Source organism: Lithobates pipiens, unplaced genomic scaffold (assembly GCF_037356315.1).
Source record: "Lithobates pipiens isolate NorthernLeopardFrog02 unplaced genomic scaffold, aLitPip1_a1.2 Scaffold_1, whole genome shotgun sequence".
Classification (NCBI taxonomy): domain Eukaryota; kingdom Metazoa; phylum Chordata; class Amphibia; order Anura; family Ranidae; genus Lithobates; species Lithobates pipiens.
The window spans coordinates 236,199,805-236,223,007 of NW_027507685.1; the positions used below are offsets into that span (position 1 = coordinate 236,199,805).

A 23,203-nucleotide genomic window follows, 5' to 3' on the forward strand; every position below is an offset into this window, starting at 1 on the left:
CTAAGGTCCCCAACTCACATTCATATACTAGGACCAGTTGAGACAGGATCCATTTTTACCTACCGAAGTACCCGGAGGACACCCAGACAGGCACAGGGAGAACATGCAAACTCCAGGCAGATGGTGTTTCGGTCGGGATTCAAACCAGGGACCCTTTTTGCTGCTAAGTGAAAGTCCTATCCATTACACCACTGTACTGACTCTGTGTGGAGCCAGTAAAAATTAGTCCGTGACGGCTCCAGCTTCTAGTATCCGAATAACCTCAGAGATGCCTCAGCTTTAAACTTGCTTTTCTGAAAGTGCAGTGGGTATCAGGAACCCCCGTCCTGGTATTGTTCCTTGGCCACCCTACACAGGCTTGTAGACCTTACTTCCGACCACATATTGTGAGGCTCCGTCATGGGGAATTCCCCCAGTTTATTAGTGCTGCACCTTTATTCTTTAATCTACTTTATTTGCAATTGTCACTTTGCGGTGCTAACGGCTTCTTTGACAGTGCGGTATTTTATTATTTTTCTTCACTTTGTATTATGTACCTTATCCCTAACTCCGATATAGGGTAGAGGTTATAGGGGGTAGAGGTTGTATTACTTACCTTACCCATCACTCCGATAGGGGTAGAGGTTGTATTACTTACCTTACCCCTTGCTTCAGTATGCTCCTATAGGGGGCAGAGGTTGTAGGGAGTAGAGGTTGTATTACTTACCTTACCCCTTGCTCCAGTATGCTCCGATAGGGGGCAGAAGTTGTAGGGAGTAGAGATTGTATTACTACCTTACCCCTCACTCTGATATGGTGCAGAGGTTGTAGGGGGTAGAGGTTGTATTACTTACCTTATCCCTTGCTCCGGGAAGTTTCAATAGGGGGTAGAGATTTTAGGTGGTAGATGTTGTATTACTTACCTTACCCCTTGCTCCGGTAGGCTCCAATAGGGGGCAGCGGTTGTGGGGGGTAGAGGTTGTATTACTTACCATACCCCTCACTCTGATTGGGGGTAGAGGTTGTATTTCTTACCTTTCTCCTCACTCCGTTATGGGACAGAGGTTGTAGGGGGTATAGTTTGTATTACTTACCTTACCCCTCACTCCTGTATGCTCCGATAGGGAGCAGAGGTTGTATTTCTTACCTTTCCCCTTACTCTGATATGGAGCAGAGGTTGTACGGGGTAGAGGTTGTATTACTTATCTTACCCCTTACTCCGATCGGGGGTAGAGGTTGTATTTCTTACCTTTCCCCTCACTCCGATATGGGGCAGAGGTTTTATGGGGTAGAGGCTGTATTACTTACCTTACCCCTTGATCTGGTATGCTCCAATAAGGGGTAAAAGTTCTATTACTTACCTTACCCCTTGATCTGGTATGCTCCAATAAGGGCTAGACTTTTTTATTACTTACCTTACCCCTTGCTCTGGTATGCTCCAATAGGGGGTAGAGGTTTTAGGAGTAGAGGTTGTATTACTTATCTTACCCCTCACTCCTGTATGCTCCAATAGGGGGTAGAGGTTTTAGGGGTAGAGGTTGTATTACTTATCTTACCCCTCACTCCTGTATGCTCCAATAAGGGGTAGAGGTTGTATTACTTACATTAACCCTAGCTCGGTATGCTGCAATAGGGGACAGAGGTTGTAGGGGGTTATAGGTTCTATTACTTACATTACCCCTAACTCCGGTAGGCTCCACCAATCTCTTTGTCATCATGCACTATATAATGGTTTTTAGTCCTGCATTGTATGTGTGGGTGACCATGGCTGGAGCATCTTAGGCAAGAGGCTGCAGGGATTGGTTGCACAGATTGAGGGAACCTGCCGGAATGAGAAATAAAGACAAGTATTACTCTTTATTTCCTTGCACATAAGCAAAAATACACATTTAACCCTTGCAGTGTGTGTGGAGGGGTAGGGAGGGGCACTGCAAGGGTATTTTTTTTTTCTTTTTTCTTGTACTCGAAATTAAGCTCAAAGCATTTACAGCAACCATTTTTTTTTTTTATTATTTTGGAAATAAAAAGAAATAAACCATATGAATAAAATCTGACTGCTGTAATCACCCCTGGCAGCGCTATGTGGTTTATCCCAATGGTAATTGTCACTTTTGCGTGACAGCTTGTTTTGCATATAAATGTGGAGTAAAATATGAATAAAGGCCTGTAACATTAAAAAAAAAAGCAATTAATATGCTAAAAATTGTCATTACAGCCAGGACTGCTCTTAGAAATCATTGGGTCCCATTCAGCCTACCCAACAGCCCCCCCAACAACCCCCCCCCCCCCGGATGCCGGTGTATGTCCCTGAATATGGCACCAGCCACATGAACAACCACTCATTCATGCAGCCAGAGTATCTGTGTGAAAAAAACATGAATTCTTTATTTTAAATATTTTTTTTTACAATTTTTTTAAAATTATTTTTGACATTTTATTTATCAGCCTTATGGGAAGGGGGGGGGAGCTTTGTTGGAATATCAGGGGTCTAAACATACCCCTGATGTTTTATTTTTGGATCAACGAAACACAGATCTCCAATCCTTTTTTTGCACTCTCGGCTGTACTGCAGAATGAATGAACAGGAAACCCTTGTACAGAGGCTTCCTGTTCATTCGCAAACTGAAGCACAGTACACACAGTTTGCTATGCTTCAGTTATGAATAGACACAGGACTGATCAGAGCCGCGGGGGAAGAGGATCATGGACAGGGGAGGGGGGTGACCAGAGCGGTGGTGGGCGATCCCTGTAACCAATCCCTCTGTGTTGTGTTTTTTTTTTTTGCAGCAGCTGACAGCCAGCAGGAGGGGGAGGTGGAGAAACTGGGAGGGGGCAGTGAGCTGTGAGCAGCAGCTTTTGGAAATGCCTGCACCATAAAGCCGCTGTTGGAGTGATTAGGCCCCACACAGGAGCCCATTGCTACCCCCTTATCGGCGGACGTGATTACAGGCATAGTAATTTATAAATTGTAAATTTTTTATTTTCATAGTCAAGGATGATATAAAATGTCAAGTGGCATTGATGCATGGCAATTGATGGAAAAGGCAAAATGCTGAATCACATGTCAAGTTTACAATTTGTTTAATGCCTTTCAAACTGTCCTGGCCTCATATGAGGACTTTAGTGGCCAATTAAACTTACGGTATAATAGTCACCTGTAATACAATTCCAGTATAGATGCCACCCCGGCTCGAGTTTTCTCTTTTACATATAGAGAAGAATTGATTGCTTTGCCCGGGGGTAGCAATCAAACACCCCAAGTAGACAAGTGCCACATCCTAAAAAATTGAGAAGATTGAAGGATAGGAAAAATGGACTTTAAAGGCACATATTGAATTTTTTTTCTATACGTGCCTTTAAAGTCCATTTTCCTATCCTTCAATTTTCTCTTTTACATATAGGACATATAGGAAAATAGCTATATAAACACACAGGCCTAAAAAACAAAAGTGTCAGGAAGGAAATCGGAACACTTGTATTCTTTTTTGGGTGTTTCCCATTCACCAGGGTGCAGATTGCAGTTCTATTTATACAGGTATTGTATGGCATCAAAGGACTTTCACCAATGTGTCTGTCTTGTCCCTTCTCTCCTCCAGGGCTCGCCTCATGCAGGCATTCAAGGAATCGCACTCCCATGAGTCTTTGCTGAGTCCGAGCAGCGCTGCGGAAGCCTTGGATCTGAATCTGGATGAAGATTCGGTGGTGAAACCCGTGCACAGCAGTATCTTGGGACAGGAGTTTTGTTTTGAGGTGATGTTCTTGTTTAAAGCTGAACTCCGGCTTTACCTTTTGAGCTTCCAAAGTTCAGGGCTGTTTCTAAGGCAGGGCAAAAGGGGAAGCTGCCCTGGGCCCTGTCATTGTTGTGGGGCCCAAAGCAGCTGCCTCATACTTGCCAACTATCCTGGTTTGAATTCCCTCGTCCCTTGAGGTTTTAGTCCTGTGCTGTGTCCCAATATCTCAATGTGAAGTGCTTCTACTAATGCTGCCCAGCTCTTCCCTATTGTTGTGTAAAGATGACTCACCTGCAGACCCTGAATTTACATGTACATTACCGGCATTCATATGTAAATAGCTGCGACATTCATATGTAAATAGGGGCGGCCGGCAGCATTGATATGTATATCATGCCCCCCTGAGGTCATATCCATAGTAATCTCTAGCAACCAATCATCAAACAGAAATCATGTGCTGTAACCTCTAGCAAATAATCAGCGAGCGGCAATGTGTGCTGTAACCTCTAGCAACCAGTCAGTGAGCGGTAAGGATACACTGTAACCTCTGTACTTCTGGCAACCAATCACAATAGCTGCCTGATCTGATTCAGTAAACTGACTGAGTCCATCTGCTATTTATTGTATGTCTCAGAGCAGGTGGAGAGCAAAACTGCATGGGGGGGCCCCAAGAAAAGTTTTGCCCAGGGTCCAATCAATATTAAAGACGGCTCTGCCAAAGTTGTACAGTTCCCTGTATTGAAATTGCTTACTCTGATTTTGCTGCACACTCTGAGCTTCTGCATTAGAAGCTGCAGCATATCAGATAGAGCCAGTCTTATTTTCTGGCTGGAGGACATCCAGCATCATCCAGCTCTTTCCCCCACAGAGCCTGACTGTACCTGATCTGCCTCTTTTATTCATTGAATATCAATATTTTCATTCAGTGGATATGTATATTTTTTCCAGTTACATTACAAGTGAGTGTTACTTGGGGCGGTCTGCATGTCAGTGCAATCTTCTTAAGAACACCCATTGCCCCCAACTAACATCCACCAATCAAGGGATTTTTTTTCCATTTTATTTCTTTTTTTCCCATTATTTATTTATTTATTTATTTATTTTTTGTAAAATTATTTTTATTGAATTTTAAATGACATACAAAAAATAACCACATATAAAAATTGGGGGACAGTCTGATTCCAAGCCTCACTCCCCAACAAAAATTCAAAACACGTCTCAGCATTGGGCCCTCAGTATAACTCTGAGGCCTGAAACATGAACATAGTAACAACAATTATCATTATAGTTGAACGGAGTTTCATAATACGACCAGGGGTGGACTGACAACTCATGGGGCCCCCGGGCAATAGGAGATTATGGGGCCCCCAGGCAATCCGAGATTATGGGACCACACGGTATACACACACACAGTATACACATACATGTACACACAGTATACACAGACATGTTTCTATTGGCTGAGAAGGTACCGTAGAGGTGGGGCAGCTATAATCTTGGGATTTTTAGACCAAAAGGATGTGAGTAAGGGATATTTCAGAGACGGATGTAAAAAAAACACAGATTTTTACATACTGTCCCTGGTTTTACTAAGGCTGGCAACCCTGATGGGGACCCCTAGCCCCCTAGTGGCTCGGGGCCCTCGGGCAGTGCCCGAGTGACCCAATGGTCAGTCCGCCCCTGAATACGACCTATTTCTAGCTCCGCACAGCTAAGGTATACCGCCTGCCATAAAATTCTAACATCAGACCCTTATAGGAAATTCGTAGCTCACGCCCCACAACATTAATACTTAAAGTGGAAGTCCATGCAAAATCGAAAATCCCTGCATCTATAGACACCAGGGATCTAACACCAACCTCTCTATCCCTCTAAAGAAAAAAACTAGTATACATACCTTTTTGGAAGTTGACCTGACCCACTCCGACCCGATCTCCAGCGCTGGAAGCTCTGCAGAGGACACAGATGACAATGGCCGTGAAATGAATGGGAAGTGACGTCACCCATAGACTTACTATGGGGCTTCTGTTGTCGTCCGTCTCCTCTACACCCGCCTCCACAGAGAAGCTGCGGCTGACAGCTCAGCATGGGATCTGGTCGGAGCGGGTCAGATTGGCTTCCAAAACGGTATGTATTCTCTCTCTTTTTTTTTTTTACAGGGATAGAGAGGTTAGTGTTTGATCCCTGGTGTCTATACAGTAGATGCAGGGATTTTGCATGAACTTCCACTTTAATGATCATCAATACCCACCCAGCTTCATACCTGACATAACCTGAATTTCCCACAAGTATCTATTTAATCAGACACCGTAGATGGACTATTCATCCATCCACTCCACACTTTACCAAACAGTAGAGGAATTCCTCTACTGGTATACGTGGCTTTATATAAAGGAATGGATTTATTAATAAGTGCCTTCTATGCCGGAACAGTCGGAGGGGTAGGCTTTTTCCAGGAGAGCACTTTTAATTTCCTAGCATAATAAAACAGTAAAGTCAATAGAGTAATGCCGTGTACAAGCGGATGGAGTTTCCGACGGGAAATTTTGGATGTGACCTTGTTGTCGGAAAGTCCGACCATGTGTATACTCCAGCAAACATTTGCTGCCGGACTTTCCGCCAACAAATGTTGACAACAAAAGCCCCATAGTTTGATAACAGCTTCTCAAATTTTCCTCCAACAAAACTTTGTTGTCGGAAAGTCCGATCGTGTGTACACAAGTCCAATGCACAAAAGTTCACACATGCTTGGGATCAAGCAGAAGGAGCCGCACTGGCTAGTGAACTTCCTTTTTCTTGGCTCGTCTTACGTCTTGTACGTCGTCGCATTCTCGCGTTCGTAATTGTTGGCCAACATTTGTGTGACCGTGTGTATGCAAGACAAGTTTGAGCCAACAACCTTCAAACAAAAATCCACGATTTTGTTGGCGGAAAGTCCGATCATGTGTACGGGGCATAAGTGTCATGTTTTTTGGAGCCAGGGCGTCAACAGGACCCAGAAGGCAAACCTCTACTCCCGGGCCCATATACTCAATGTGGTAATCTCCTCTATAAATTCAATGACTCAACGGCAAAAAGTTTGGATAGCTACACAGTCCCAAAAGATGTGTAGGAAGTCTATGTTGGTTGACGTGCACCACCAGCAACAGGGAAACTGAGTAGGAAAAATCTTATCCAATCTGGACAGAGTAAGATAGATTTCATGTAGAAATTTATATTGGATAAGGTGGCCGAGAGTCTCTGGCCGACACTAATCTGTTGAAATGAATCTCCCAAATATCATCCCAGTCATCACCATCCAACTGGGGGAACACCACCTCCCAGGCAGTTCTACAGCATGTGAATAGCTTACCAACCCCATTAAAGGGGTTGTACAGGTTCGTATTTTTTTTTAAATAACAGGCATGTCATACTTGGCTCCTCTGTGCAAGGGTTTTGCACAGAACGGCCCGATCCTCCTCCTCCGGGGTCCCTCAGCGGTGCTCCTGGCTCCTTTTCTTTGTCCGCTTTTCATGGACATCCATTGACATAGACAGCAGGACTCGCCCCCCCCCGGCTCCCATGTCACTGGATTTGGTTGACAGCAGCGGGAGCCATTGGCTATCAATCTATCCAATGAGGACCTGAGACAGTGGCTTGAGCTAGTGTGCTCGTCCTTGACGCTGGAACAATCGGGTTCAGGTAAGTAAAAGGGGGGCTTTGGGAGGCTGCTGCACTACAGAAGGTTTTTCACCTTAATGTACAGAATGTATTAAGGTGAAAAGCCTCGAGGATTTAGAACCCCTTTAACCTCTTGATGTCCTCGCTATGGTCAAATGACAGCCACATCACGGACCTAGATTTCCGGGAGGCCGTCATATGATGTCCTCCCATTTACGCGCTCCCCGCGTACCCCCTCACGGATCCGAGTAAGGGGCCAATCCCAGCCCATTACCACATGATCAGCTATCAGCCAATGACAGCTGATCACGTGTGTAAACAAAAGCTTGGTAATCGTTTTTTTTTTCTCCTCATCGCTGACAGTGTGAGAGAAAAAAAAAGCCAATCACCGGCTTGTACAAGGGATATCGGTCTCCAAGAGGAAGGAGGCACATCTGCCTCATCTTTGCCCACAAAACCACCTGCCAGTGCCCATGAGTGCCACCTATCAGTGCCCATGAGTGCCACCTATCAATGCCCACAAGTGCCACCTATCAATGCCCACCAGTGGTGCCAATCAGTGCCTCATCAGTGCCACCTAACAGCACTTCCTATCATTGTAACGTACCAGTGCAGATCAGGGCCCATCACTGCCACTAGGGATGAGCCGAACACCCCCGGTTCGGTTCGTACCAAAACCTTCGTACAAACTTTAGAACCCTATTAAAGTCTATGGGACTCGAACGTTCAAAATGAAAAGTGCTAATTTTAAAGGCTAATATGCAAGCTATGCAACAGACAACACCAGCAATAAGGGGTATCTTCAGGTGTATACTGTGCTGGAGGCACACAACACCCACTTTAACTCCTGCAGATGCCTGTATTAGAGAACACCAGCAATAAAAGGTAGATACAGGTGTATACTGCGCTGTGCTGGAGGCACATAACACCCACTAACTCCTGAAGATTCCTGTATTAGAGAACACCAACAATAAAGGGTAGATACAGGTGTATACTGAGCTGGAGGCACACAACACCCACTAACTCCTGCAGATGGCTGTATTAGAGAACAACAGCAATAAAGGGTAGATACAGGTGTATACTGCGCTGTGCTGGAGTCACACAACACCCACTAACTCCTGCAGATGGCTGTATTAGGCCCTTTCACAGTGGGGTGGTGCGGGCGTCGGCAGTAAAGCGCCGCTATTTTTAGCGGCGCTTTACCGTCATTTTAGCGGCGGAAAAAGGGTGAAAACCGCCCGCAAAGCGCCGATGCAGCGCCGCTTTGCCGGCGGTATAGACGCGCTGCCCCATTGATTTCAATGGGTAGGAGCAGTAAATACACCGCTCCTTCACCGCTCCAAATATGCGGCTAGCAGGAATTTTTCACCGTTCTGCTAGCGCACCTCTCCAGTGTGAAAGCCCTCCGGCTTTCACACTGGAGTGAAAGGGGCCAGATTTTTCAGGCGCTACACAGGCACTTTCTTTTAGCGCTGTAGCGCCTGAAAGGGGCCTTAGAGAGCATCAGCAATAAAGGGTAGATACAGGTGTATACTGCGCTGGAGACACACAACACCCACTAAATCCTGCAGATGGCTGTATTAGAGAGCAACAGCAATAAAGGGTAGATACAGGTGTTTACTGTGCTGGAGGCACACAACACCCACTAGCTCCTGCAGATGGCTGAGAAAAGAACACACTGTCCCTGCCTATCTAGCTCTTTCCCTGCACGCCAACACACTACACAAGGCCTCCACGCTGGCAGCCTTATATAGTGTGGGGCATGTACTAAACCCCCTGAGCTATAATTGGTTGCAGGCATCCTGCCTGTGGCCAATTATGAGTCTCCTCGTTGCCGGCGCTGTGATTGGCCAAGCATGCGGGATCACAGTGCATGCTTGGCCAATCATCAGCCAGCGATGGCGTAGTGCATTGTGGACCATTCGTGCCACACGAATTTGGTGCGAGCGGTCCACAAAGTTCTAAATTCGCCGAACAGACGAATGGCCGATGTTCGAGTCGAACATGCATTCGAATCGAACACCGAACTCATCCCTAACTGCCACCTATCAGTGCCCATCTCTGCCAGCTATCAGTGCCACCTATTAGTGCCACTTCTCAGTGCCCACCAGTGCCACCCATCAATGCCCTTCAGTGCCACCCATCAGTGCCACCTCTCAGTGTCACCTCTCAGTGCACACCAGTGGCACCTATCAGTGCCCACCAGTGCCGCCTTATCGGTGCCCATCAGTGCAGCCTCATCAGCGTACATCAATGAAGCAGAAAAATTACCTGTTTGCAAAATTTTATAACAAAATATACAAAAATTCTGTCTTTTTAAAACAATTTTAACAAAAAATTTAAACTGCAGAAGTGACCAAATACCACCAAAAGAAAGCTCTATTTGTGGGAAAAAAATGATAAAAATTTCATTTGGGTACAGTGTTGTATGACCGTGCAATTGTCATTCAAAGTGCGTCATCACTGAAAGCTGAAAATTGGTCTGGACAGGAGGGGGGTTTAGAGAACCTGCTCTCAATCTTTTGCTGGCTGGAATTCTGCCAGCAAAAGTCCGATGGAGCATGCACACGGTCGGAATTTCTGATCGTGTGTATGGGGCTTTAGAGGTGTTGGTTAAGGAAGGCTGGACACGGATTCTTACAGGTTATTTGGACAAAGTCACCATTGGGGTGTATTTTGCAGCGCACCACAAAGACTAGGTTCCCCCCAGGAGAGGACATTCCCCCGAGCTGAGAAATCTGGGTGGAATAATTCAAATAGAGTCAAAAGTCTTTATTGTTCAGCTGGTTACAGCAAGCAGGGCAAAAGACGGCCAATGAGGCCGCGTACACACGCGCGGACTGTTCGCCCAACTTTGTCCGCTGAACAGTGTTTGGGCGGACAGTCCGCTCGTGTGTGGGCTTTCAGCGGACAGTTTCAGCGGACAGTTTCAGCGGACAGTTGGACGGACAAGGTTTTTCGGAAATTCCGTAAAACTGTCCGCTGAAACCTTGTTTCAGCGAACAGTCCGCTCGTGTGTAGGCTTGTTCGTCAAACAAAGTTGCGCGCATGCTCAGAAAGGATTTTCACGCCGAAAGCTATAATGCAGTGTATAGGACGTCGTATTTTTCGTCCCGTCGTACGTGCCGTTCACGTCATCGCGCACGGTTTCAGCAAACTGTTCGTCCGTCGTGTGTGGCCATGTCCGTCCATGCTAAGTTTGAGCGGACTGTTTGCCGAAACTGTTGGACGGACAAAGTTGGGCAAACAGTCCGCGCGTGTGTACGCGGCCTGAGATTCAGGGGCCACACAATCCCCCTTCTTCAGTAAATCCTCTTACATAAGTTGTAGCTGTTTGTCTGCACCCCTCTGGCTTCTACAGCTGTTCCTAAAGATTTTCATTTTGTGCTCTCTTTGACCCGTTACAAAAGGTTTAGAATGGCTGACTTGTGAGGGGGGTGATGGGAATTGACAGACACGAATAAAATAGAGCTTCTCGCCTCTTCTCAAAACTAAAAAAAAAAAAAAATCTTGGCTCTAGTTGCTCTTCAAAGCGACACTTTTCTGTTGTATTGGTCCTCATTAATCTTTGACACCCCAGCACAGCAAGGTTTGAACATTCTGAACTGCAAGCTGCTGTACATAGTGCATTATCTCTGACCGGTCTTTTTTCCCATCTGCAGGTGACAACAGCATCGGGTACCAAATGCTTTGCCTGTCGTTCGGCTGCTGAAAGAGACAAATGGATAGAGAACCTTCAGAGAGCCGTCAAGCCCAACAAGGTACAACGCTGGTTTTATCTACTATGAGCAATCTCTTTGTTACTTTGAAATGAGTACATGGCTTCCGGTGGCGGCTGGTGCTCAAAATGTTTTGGGGGGGTGCAAACAAACTGAAAAAAAAAAACATCAATTGCAGCCTCACTGTGCCCATCAATTACAGCCACTGTGCCATCAAACACAGCCACTGTGCCCATGAAACGCAGCCACTGTGTCATCAAACACAGCCACTGTGCCCATAAATTGCAGCCACCAAACACAGCCACTGTGCCCATAAATTGCAGCCACCAAACACAGCCACTGTGCCCATCAAACGCTACAACTTTGCCCTATCAAATGCTGCCACTGTGCCCATCAAATGCTGCCACTGTGCCCCATCAAATGCTGCCACTGTGCCCCATCAAATGCTGCCACTGTGCCCCATCAAATGCTGCCACTGCGCCCCATAAAATGCTGCCACTGTGCCCATCAAATGCTGCCACTGTGCCCATCAAACGCAGCCACTGTGCCTATCAAACGCAGCCACTGTGCCATCAAACGCAGCCACTGTGCCCATCAATTACAGTGACTGTGCCCATCAATTACAGCCACTGTGCCATCAAACACAGCCACTGTGCCCATCAAATGCTGCAGCTTTGCCCTATCAAATGCTTCCACTGTGCCCCATCAAATGCTGCCACTGTGCCCATCAAACGCAGCCACTGTGCCCATCAAACGCTGCCACTATTCCCCATCAAATGCTGTCACTGTGCCCATTAAATAGTGCCACATCAAATGCTGTCACAGTGCCCATCAAATGGTGCCACATCAAATGCTGTCACTGTGCCCATCAAATAGTGCCACATCAAATGCTGCCACTTTTCCTCATCAAATGCTGCCACTTTTCCCCATCAAATGCTGCCACTATTCCCCATCAAAGGCTGCTACTCTGCCCATGAAATAGTGCCACATTAAATGCTGCCACTGTGCCCCATCAAATGCTGCCACTGTGCCCATCAAATGCAGCCACTGTGCCCATCAAACGCAGCCACTGTGCCCATCAAACGCTGCCACTATTCCCCATCAAATGCTGCCACTGTGCCCATCAAACGCAGCCACTGTGCCCATAAAACGCTGCCACTATTCCCCATCAAATGCTGTCACTGTGCCCATTAAATAGTGCCACATCAAATTCTGTCACAGTGCCCATCAAATAGTGCCACATCAAATGCTGTCACTGTGCCCATTAAATAGTGCCACATCAAATGCTGCCACTTCTCCCCATCAAATGCTGCCGCTTTTCCCCATCAAATGCTGCCACTATTCCCCATCAAAGGCTGCCACTCTGCCCATGAAATAGTGCCACATCAAATGCTGCCACTGTGCCCCATCAAATGCTGCCACTGTGCCCATCAAACGCTGCCACTGTGCCCATCAAACGCTGCCACTGTGCCCATCAAACGCTGCCACTGTGCCCATCAAACGCTGCCACTATTCCCCATCAAACGCAGCCACTGTGCCCATCAAACGCTGCCACTATTCCCCATCAAATGCTGTCACTGTGCCCATTAAATAGTGCCACATCAATTGCTGTCACAGTGCCCATCAAATAGTGCCACATCAAATGCTGTTACTGTGCCCATCAAATAGTGCCGCATCAAATGCTGTCACTGTGCCCATCAAATAGTGCCACATCAAATGCTGTTACTGCACCCATCAATTAGTGCCACTGTGACCCCCCCACCCGCTCACCGTCTGCCCTGTCTCGATGGTGGTGGGTGACGGTGTCTCCTCCCCTCCTCCCGATAGGTGTCCAATAGTAGCGCCTGTCGTTTCAGCCAATCAGGTGATGGGTAACAGACCCATGCACCTGATTGGCTGAGAGTTGGTTCAGTGTTAGGAAAGCGAGCACCTACCCCGGACCCCTTTTCCCACTTGAGGAACCTAGAAATACTTACCATCATACAGAAACCCGCTACCCCACCGAGATAAGTACTACCTACATTAGACAAGCCCCTAACAGGACATCCCAACCCAGCTGAATAAAATGACGCCCCTCTCATTGACCACTTACCTACAACCGGTCAATCACCCCTTAAGCCTTTTAAACACAGACATAAATCTACATGACCCGAATACGGGCTCAAGTGAATCCCCTGGATACTTCCCCCCCCCAATTACTTTTTCTTAAAACCTGAGACTCCTAGACGCTAAGTAGTTCCTGACGTACTTGAGCCAACCCTCACCCTATACATCTCTCCACCGGATCACACCACCACGCAAGTTGTTTAATGTTTTAAAATTGCCAATAAAGGAAAGCGAATTTTCATTCGCTTTTCTAACACACCTGGGTGACCTGTGAGCGCGATGCTTTACGCTCGCAGTTCACCATTTTTGAAACCTATTAGAGCCTATGGCTCTAATCATGTGCTTCAAAAACACCCCCCCCCCCCCTGCTGGAAGTAGGGGTTGGCTACAGCGGCCATGGATAGATTCATGCAGTTCGTGAATCTATTAATTATACATAGAGGGGGTGGCTGGAGAAAGGGGACAGGGCCCTTAATGGAAGCACTGCCACTGATGCCTTCCTTATCTGAGCACCTCTGCTATATTTTCTCTCTGTGTGGAGTGTAAGGCCTCATTCAAATGGGCGTACTACCGCATACACCCATGCAAGGGCTGTGTTTACCAGCGCAGGGATACACAGATGCATCCCTGTGCAGGCAACCCCATTCATGTCAGTTTAGATCAGTGCCGGGACAAGGTTATCCAGCGCCCAGGACAAAGATTACAAACTGCGCCCCTCTCACCCACCCATGACGTGCAAGCTTAGGGGATCCTACACCCAGCAGTCACTTGCTTGTCAAAATCACTGCCGCTGTCACTACTTCTGTCAGCCTTGCAACAGAAAAAAGGCACCCCCAGTAAATCATTGCGCCCAGAGCAGCTTCCCTTATCGCCCACCCCTTGTCCCGGCCCTGGATGGGATGCGGTGTCTGTACAGACACAGCCCCTGCTCCCAATTTGACATCTGTGTGGGTGCATGACCCTGAATGCAGACAGTGTGCACTCACATGGATGTCAGATTGGTAGAAATGCTGTGTCCCAATTGACATGAAGCAGACTACCTGCATGACTGTTGAGGCGCAATGGGCCTAGGTTCAATTCAAATGTAACATAATGGCATAAAAACCCACCACCCTTGCCCCCTCTCCCCATTACATAAACACACTTACAACCATTAGGTTGGAAAGGGCAATGCCACAGCTTTATTTAAATGCCAACACATAACATGTGAACATTTTAAACCAGTGCCAGTTGTACTGTGAGCGTGCAATTCCAAAGGGGGCCGGTCCTTACCATAGGTGCTGGACAGACAGCCTACTTCCAATTTTCCATCAAGGGTATAGCCCATCAGAGAAACTTTTAATGCTGACAAGGTCAAGAAACCGCAGCAAGCTGTGACATACCATAAAGGAAAAAAGGGGCAGGAGGGTGGGCAGCTCTTCCATCCACTTCTTCAAAAGACCCAGAATTTAGGCCCAGCCCATCCCCCATATTTCCATAAATCCTTGGTGACCATCAACCACCTTGTCTGACACCTGGCCATGCCCCCATCAGTCAAGGCTCTCTTTCCCTATAGGGGCTCAAGAGGCCTTCATTGGTATGCGTGGAACACCAGTGGGTAAACACAGCCCTCATACGTCGTGTGAGCAGAGCGCAGCATGAGAAAACACAGAGGCCAAATGCAATAGACTGTGTATTGTAGAATGTTTTAACAAGTTACAACTAAGCTTGGTTGGTGATCACAACCATCTGCAGCCACTTGCAGAGTCAGTAGCAGCAGTTCTGTAGCTGGAAACAACGCCGACAGCTTCTGCAATGAGGAGCGGGAATGTGGCCTGGCTGGCTCTACTCAACTGGGAGTCCTCCAAGGTAGGGTTGGCAGCTCATCCCTTTAAAACTGAACACATATTAATTACACAGGTTCTGTGGCTAATTAAGATGGTAATTAAACTCACTTGGTGCCCAATCTGCATTAAATTAGCCTCAGAACCCTTGTAATTCATATGTGTTTGTTTGGGTTTAAAGGGATGAGGTGGCAACCCTACTCCAAGGTGATGTTAATATAGTCCCTTCACTTTCCTAGTCCTCTGGAACCAGCATACCTGTTGGTAAATGCTGTCCCTGCCAGACAGGAACCTGACCCTACACTAACCACTGACAGAATGCGCACCAAATCAGAGGGAAAGGGTCTAAAATAAGCTCTGCCCTCACCCAAGATGGCCACGAAGGCCACGAAGGGCACCAGCGTCCAATCAGATAGCTGTTTTCCTGGTGACTGCAGGGAATCACAGAGGAACCAAGTTCCTCAAAGCTCCCCCCCCCCCTTTTGTATTGCCACTTTGGTTGAGTGCCACCTAAAGTAGGGGGTGCAGACTGCACCTGCCAAAACTCAGGTAGATATGTGCAGAACGATTTGTGTTGTTTTGTTTTGCTTTGTCAATGAACTCATTTAGTTTAGTTAAATCGGTTTTCGGAATTCGCTTAGTTCTGTTTCATTTATTCCTTTTCGAATCTGACCGAGTTGAATTCAATTTGAAAATTTTAACCAGCATTCGAATTAGAATGTTTTTCGATTTGGTTGAATGCGGCTGTCAAATTTTTCTAAGAATTGCAATATGTTTACATTTCATATTTGTTTCCAAATTCAAAATTGGATTTAGTTATTTCAGACAAATTTTGTTTTGTTATTTTGGAAGATTCATTTACATTCGTTACTATTGTGATATTGTGAATCGGATTTCAAATACATCTGAATTTCCAAATTATGGGCATACGCTGTAGTACACCCGTGTGAACAAGACCTAAATGTGTAAATGGAACATGATCTGAGGATTCGCTGGCACTTTCGTGACTCAGATCTATTGTATTCGTGTCCACTGCAGTGCGCAACATTTTTCTGGAGCACCGACCCCAGGATAGGCAAGAATGAATCCAGCTTGAACAGGCGGCTCTGTGTCAACCGGGCTAGCCCTGAGGGCCCTTGGAGTAGTCTGGAGAATATTTATAGCAGTAGCCCCCAAGCTTTTGGGATCTGGGACTGGCTGCGTGGTAGAAAATTGTGCCAAGGTCGAGGGGGTGGCGGGCCATGCGGGGGTATGTCATTTTTCACAGGTAATTTGTTGGAGCAATGGCTGGTTTTAGCACTTCAATCATCATGGCACTATGGTTGATATGGTGTCAGGGTGATTGAAGCACAATATTTTTATTATGACATTGTAACATAAAATGAAATAGTTCAACTCCCCATAATGCTGAATCAGTGGGAGCCCTGAGCATGTTACTTGCCACCGTCACCTGCCACCAGATGCAGCTTGTCACTTGCCACTAAATGCAGCTTATCACTTGCCACGTCGCCTGCCACCTGATGCAGCTTGTCACTTACCACTAAATGCAGCTTATCACTTGCCACATCGCCTGCCACCAGATACAGCTTGTCACTTGCCACTAAATGCAACTTATCACTTGCCACGTCGCCTGCCACCAGATGCAGCTTGTCACTTGCCACTAAATGCAGCTTATCACTTGCCACGTCGCCGGCCACCAGATACAGCTTGTCACTTGCCACTAAATGCAGCTTATCACTTGCCACATCGCCTGTCACCAGATGCAGCTTGTCACTTGCCATTAAATGCAGCTTATCACTTGCCACATCGCCTGCCACAAGATGCAGCTTATCACTTGCCATTAAATGCAGCTTATCACTTGCCACATCACCTGCCACCAGATGCAGCTTGTCACTTGCCACTAAATGCAACTTATCACTTGCCACATCACCTGCCACCAGATGCAGCTTGTCACTTGCCACTAAATGCAGCTTGTCACTTGCCACGTCACTTGCCACCAGATGCAGCTTGTCACTTGCCATTAAATGCAGCTTATCACTTGCCACATCACCTGCCACCAGATGCAGCTTGTCACTTGCCATTAAATGCAGCTTATCACTTGCCACATCACCTGCCACCAGATACAGCTTGTCACATGCCACTAAATGCAGCTTATCACTTGCCACATCACCTGCCACCAGATGCAGCTTGTCACTTGCCACTAAATGCAGCTTGTCACTTGCCACGTCACTTGCCACCAGATGCAGCTTGTCACTTGCCACTAAATGCAGCTTATCACTTGCCACATCGCCTGCCACCAGATGCAGCTTGTCACATGCCACTAAATGCAGCTTATCACTTGCCACATCACCTGCTACCAGATGCAGCTTGTCACATGCCACTAAATGCAGCTTATCACTTGCCACATCAACTGCCACCAGATGCAGCTTGTCACTTGCCACGTCACTTGCCACCAGATGTGGATTGTCACTACATATGTGTCAGCATTGGTCCATTGAGCACAGTGGCAGGCCTCTGTGCAGTGGTGGGTTCCGAGTGAGGGCAGGAGAGCGGTGACGCGGGGCAGGTGGTGAGAGATGATGTCATCTCTCTGCTTCCTACCACACCTCTGACATTGAAACGGCCTGGCTGCGAGGGTGGAAGAGCAGTGACGTGGGGCGGGCAGAGAGAGACGATGTCACCTGTCTGCTCCCCGCCACACATCTGACAGTGCAGCCTTCGCGGCCCAACTGCAGCGAGGCCACGGCCCAGCACCGGGCCGTGGTACGGGGGTTGGGGACCCCTGATTTAGAGCATGAAATGTGCCAAAAAAATTTGACTAGTCTAGTAAAAGTTTATTTTTCTTGACAAGAGGTCAAAAGCCAATGCGTTTAAGACATTTAAAACTCCCCCTTGTTCAGGGACTCCTTCTTTATCAGGAAATGTTATTTAATGTTAGTATCTTCTTAATTAGCCCTGATAAAGGTGAACCCCTGAAATGCATTTTTGAGCTCTTGCTATGAAAATGTTATTTTTACTGGACTCAATCAAGTTTTGTGATTCTCTTTGTGATTATAAAGAAACAAATAAAAACTTTTTTTTTTTTCACAATTTTCCACAATTTTCGGTCTTTTTTTTTATGTTTAGCAAAAAAAAAAAAAAAAAAAAAAAACACTGGGGATTAAATACAACTCAAAGAAACCTCTATCTGTCTCAAAAAAATGATAAAAATGTTGGTTGGGTATAGTGTCGCATGACCGTACAATAGTCATTCAACTTGTGACAGCACTGAAAATTAGCCTGGGCAGGAAGGGGGTAAAAGTGCCTGGTAGGCAAGTGGTTAAATAATGCATTATAATTTAAAAAAGAAGTATGTTTTCCTTTTTTTTCAAGATTCATATGGAATAGAGATGCTTGAGAGGGGATATGATTTCAACTTACAAATACCGTACTGGAGACCCCACAATAGGGATAAAAAAAATTTGCAGAAGGGAGTTTAACAAGACTCGTGGCCACTCATTAAAATGAGAAGAAAATAGGTTTAAACTTAAACTACGTGGAGGGTTCTGTAAGAGTGGCAAGGATGTGGAATTCCCTTCCACAGGCGGTGGTCTCAGCGGGGGCATCGATAGTTTCAAGAAATTATTAGATAAACTATTAGATAAGCACCTGATCGACCACAACATACAAGGATATACAATGTAATACTGACATATAATCACACACATAGTTGGATTTGATGTCTTTTTTCAACCTCACTCACTATGTAACTATGTAATACTTACCTAGGTGGATGCAGCATCTGTCCCCTGGCACCTCTAATACTGAGAATCGAGCAATTGAATACCGTAGATCATTCAAGTTCTCACAGCTCCATGAGTGGAGAGCAGCTGACTGTCAGCCATTGGGAGACAGGAGAGGGTACTAATTAAGTAACCAAAAGTCGGACTTTAATGGAAACAATGGAGAGGTAGCACAAATAATATTCATAGTATTTATTGAAAAAATGTCATCATATATCACAGTGTTCAAAGAAGATAAAAAACATGAAAATGATACAGTGTGTACAATGAGCCCTTGTGCATCTACGTGTTTCGCCCTGAGGCTTCTTCAGGACACGATCAAGGTTCAAAGACCTATCTGATATGAGATATATTCCAATTAAAAGTATTACATATACATATTATATTGTATTGCATTATAAAGCATATGCTAAACTATCCAAGAGAGACCAAGAGAAACAGAAAGACACCAACAAAAAAAAGAGAGAAAAGAAGGATACCTTCAAATGGATTAGGCCTCATTCTGTCAGCCATTGGCTCTCTGCTTTGCCTCTCCCCCCGTGCTCACTGGAGCGGCTGGTTTGGGCTGGTAGGAGCGGCTGGTTTGGGCTCTCAGTGGCTCGCTGAGAGGCTGAGTGGGGTGTCGGGTGTCGGCATGTGGGTGGATCCAGACTCCATTGTCGTGATCTTGCATGAGCCTGGAACAGCACTGTGATGTCTGCAGACAGCAGACTTCAGCCCGCTGTCTGCTGTAAACTGGTCACAGCAATGCAAAATGAACTGCACTTCTGTGATCCATAAGAGAATTACAGCCAAATAAGCTTTGGCTGTACTTCTCCTTTAACTAAACCCATTCGATTTTAGTCGACTAAAATGTACTGGAAATTTTAGGCAACTAAGATACAACTAAAACTAAAATGGCATTTTAGACAGAAGACTGTGACCAAACCGTAATCGAAATTTGATGTCAAAATAAACACTACATGGTACAGAGGACACATATCAGAAATATGAAATGTTGGGGTAACATATTCTTTACCCTTTCTTTGTAAAGTTAATACAAAATGATACCACCGGGAACCTGGTTAGAAGCTGTGTGGTATCTATGTCACTGGGGCTAACAACCATACAAGACTCCCATGCTATTATTTGTCCCAACAAAGCCTGACAAGTTGCTCCAGGTGACGTCTCTTGCTTTCTGCTTGCCCTAGTTTTGAGACGACGTGGATTGGCTGTGTTGTACAGATACGTCCTACTTGTGTCCTTATAGTCCATTCACAGGCCAAGCCACTGGGGCATTCCGCATTACACAGTACTTAATTACTGTGCTGTTAATTATAAGAGTCTTACAGCTTGTTGTCAGAATCATGCCCTTTCACAACCCTGCCAGGCCAGTAGAGGTGACATTGTTCCTTCTATGTATACTGTACAATATTTTATTATAATGGTCTGTATATGCCACGGTCCAGAATTAACTTACCAACAGAACCCCAGCTTCCCCTTTATGCCCCATACACACGGTCGGACATTCCGACCACAAAATCCGTCTGATTTTTTCAGATGGATTTTAGCCAAAACTTGTGTTGCATACACACGGTCGCACAAAGTTGTCGGAAAATCCGTTCCTTCTGAACGAGGTGACGTCAAACACGTACGTCGGGACTATAAACGTGGCAGTAGCCAATAGCTTTCGCCTCTTAGTTTATTCTGAACATGCGTGGCACATTGTCCGTCGGAATTGTCTACACGCGATTGGAATTTATGCGATCGGATTTTGTTGTCGGAAATTTTTTGATCCTGCTCTCAAACTTTGTGCGTTGGAAAATCCGATGGGAAAAAGTCAGATGGAGCCCACACATGGTCGGATTTTCCGACAACATAATCCGATCGCACATTTTCCATCGGAAAATCTGACCGTGTGTACAGGGCATTAGCCCTTGTACACACGGTCGGACAATCCGACAACCAAATCCGTCGGATTTTGTCCGAAACTGTTGCATACACACGGTCGGACAAAGTTGTCGGAAAATCCGACCGTTCGTAACGTGATGACATTATTTTGCTACGACGGGACTACGTTCAGGCTAGTAGCCAATAGCTTTGGTCTAGGAACTTGATCTGAGCATGCGTGGCACTTTGTCTGATCGGAATTCTCTACAAACGATCGGACAAAGTCCGATCGGATCATGTTGTTGGAAAATGTTATAGCCCAGCTCTAAAACTTTGTCGGTCGGATATTACGACGGAATCAGTCCAATGGAGGCCACACACGGTCCGATCGGACATTTTCCATCAGAATGTCCGACCATGTGTACAAGGGCTAAGCCCTTGTACACACGATCAGACATTCCGACAACCAAATCCGTCGGATTTTGTCCGAAACTGCATACACACGGTCGGACAAAGTTGTCGGAAGATCCGATCGTTCGGAACGTGGTGACGTTATTTTATTACGATGGGACTACGTTCAGGCTAGTAGCCAATAGCTTTGGTGTAGGAATTTGATCTGAGCATACGTGGCACTTTGTCCGATCAGAATTCTCTACACATGATTGGACAAAGTCTGATCGGATCATGTTGTCGGAAAGTTTTATAGCCAAGCTGGAAAACTTGGTCCGTCCGATGGAGCCCACACACAGTCGGATTAACCGACAACACGGTCCGATCGGACATTTTCCGTCGGAATGTCCGACCGTGTGTACAAGGGCTTAGACTTGCGCAGTTGTACCGGATCTATTCCTGTACTGAAGCTGCTTACTCTGACTTCACTGCACACTGTGAGCATCTTACAATGTTCATTGGAAGCTTAAAGCGGAGTTACACCCAAATTTACGCTTTAAGCACTCCTTGCCCACTTACATGCCACATTTGGCATGTCTTTTTTTTGGGGGGGGGGGGGGGGGAGTGGATGCCTAGTTTTGAGTGGGACTTCCAGTCCCACTCGCTGCTTCCAACTTTGGGCCGCCTAATCTTTCTAATCTCTTTTTAATCTATTTCCCTAGTCTCTCTCTCTCTCTCTCTCTCTCTCTCCCTCTCCCTCTCCCTCTCCCTCTCTCTCTCCCTCTCTCTCTCTCTCTCTCTCTCTCTCCCTCTCCCTCTCCCTCTCCCTCTCCCTCTCCCTCTCTCTCTCTCTCTCTCTCTCTCTCTCTCTCCCTCTCCCTCTCCCTCTCTCTCTCTTAAATCTCTCTCTCTAATCTATGTGTTTATTTCTGTGGCTATCTAATATGAGCCCAGTTTGTCTTGAAGAATACTGTCACCTGTCTCTGAGAACAGGGAACATTTGAGAATATTTTCCATAGAGTTGCAGCAGTATGACATAATAAGCAGGGGCGGACTGACAACTCATGGGGCCCCTGGGCAATAGGAGATTATGGGGCCCCCAGGCAATAAGATTATGGGGCCACACAGTATACACAAACACACACAAAGTATACAATCACACAGTATACACAGACACGTTTCTATTGGCTGAGAAGGTACTGGAGAGGTGGGGCAGCTATAATCTCGGTATTTTTCGAGAAAAAGGATGTCTGTAAGGCTGCTTTCACACTGGGGCGGTATTCAGGCGTTACAGCGCTAAAAATAGCGCCTGTGTAGCGCCTGAAAAAAACCGGCCCCTTTGCCTCCAGTGTGAAAGCCGGAGGGCTTTCACACTGGAGCGGTGTGCTGGCAGGACGGTGAAAAAAGTCCTGCTAGCCGCATCTTTGGAGCGGTGAAGGAGCGGTGTATTCACCGCTCCTATACCGCTCCTACCCATTGAAATCAATGGGACACCGCGGCAATACCGCCGGCAAAGCGCCGCTGCAGCGGCGCTTTGCGGGCGGGTTTAACTCTTTTTCGGCCGCTAGCGGGGGTTAAAACCACCCCGCTAGCGCCCGCAGACCGCCGCTAAAACGACGGTAAAGCGCCGCTAAAAATAGCGGCGCTTTACCGCCGACGCAGCTCCCGCCCCAGTGTGAAAGCAGCCTAAGGCCGCGTACACACGGGCGGACTGTTCGCCCAACTTAGTCCGCTGAACAGTGTTTCAGCGGAAGTCCGCTCGTGTGTGGGCTTCAGCGGACAGTTTCAGCGGACAGTCTGACGAACAAAGTTTTTCGGAATTTCCGTAAGACAGTCCGCTGAAACTTGGTTTCAGCGGACAGTCCGCTCGTGTGTAGGCTTGTTCGACAAACTAAGTTTAGCGCATGCTCAGAAAGGATTTACACGCCGAAGGTTGCATTGCAGTGTATTGGACGTCGTATTTCTCGTCCCGTCGTACGTGCCGTTCACGTCATCGCGCACGCTTTCAGCGGACTGTTCGTTCATCGTGTGTGGTCAAGTCCGTTCATGCAAATTTTGAGCGGACTGTTTGTCGGATTGTTTGACGAACTAAGTTGGGCGAACAGTCCGCCCGTGTGTACGCGGCCTAAGGGACATTTCAGAGA

The 23,203-nt window shown here is 46.6% G+C and overlaps 1 protein-coding gene across 15 annotated transcripts in view; it reads left to right on the plus strand.

Moving 5' to 3' along the window:
* Window positions 1-23,203, plus strand: part of SYNGAP1 (synaptic Ras GTPase activating protein 1) — a 562,775-nt gene that overhangs the window by 327,692 nt on the left and 211,880 nt on the right. For all 15 annotated transcript variants that reach the window (XM_077484719.1, XM_077484711.1, XM_077484717.1 and 12 more), the window contains 2 exons: window positions 3,576-3,729; window positions 11,033-11,131. In XM_077484719.1, the coding sequence (XP_077340845.1) occupies window positions 3,576-3,729; window positions 11,033-11,131 (253 nt within the window). The remainder of the gene's footprint in view (window positions 1-3,575; window positions 3,730-11,032; window positions 11,132-23,203) is intronic.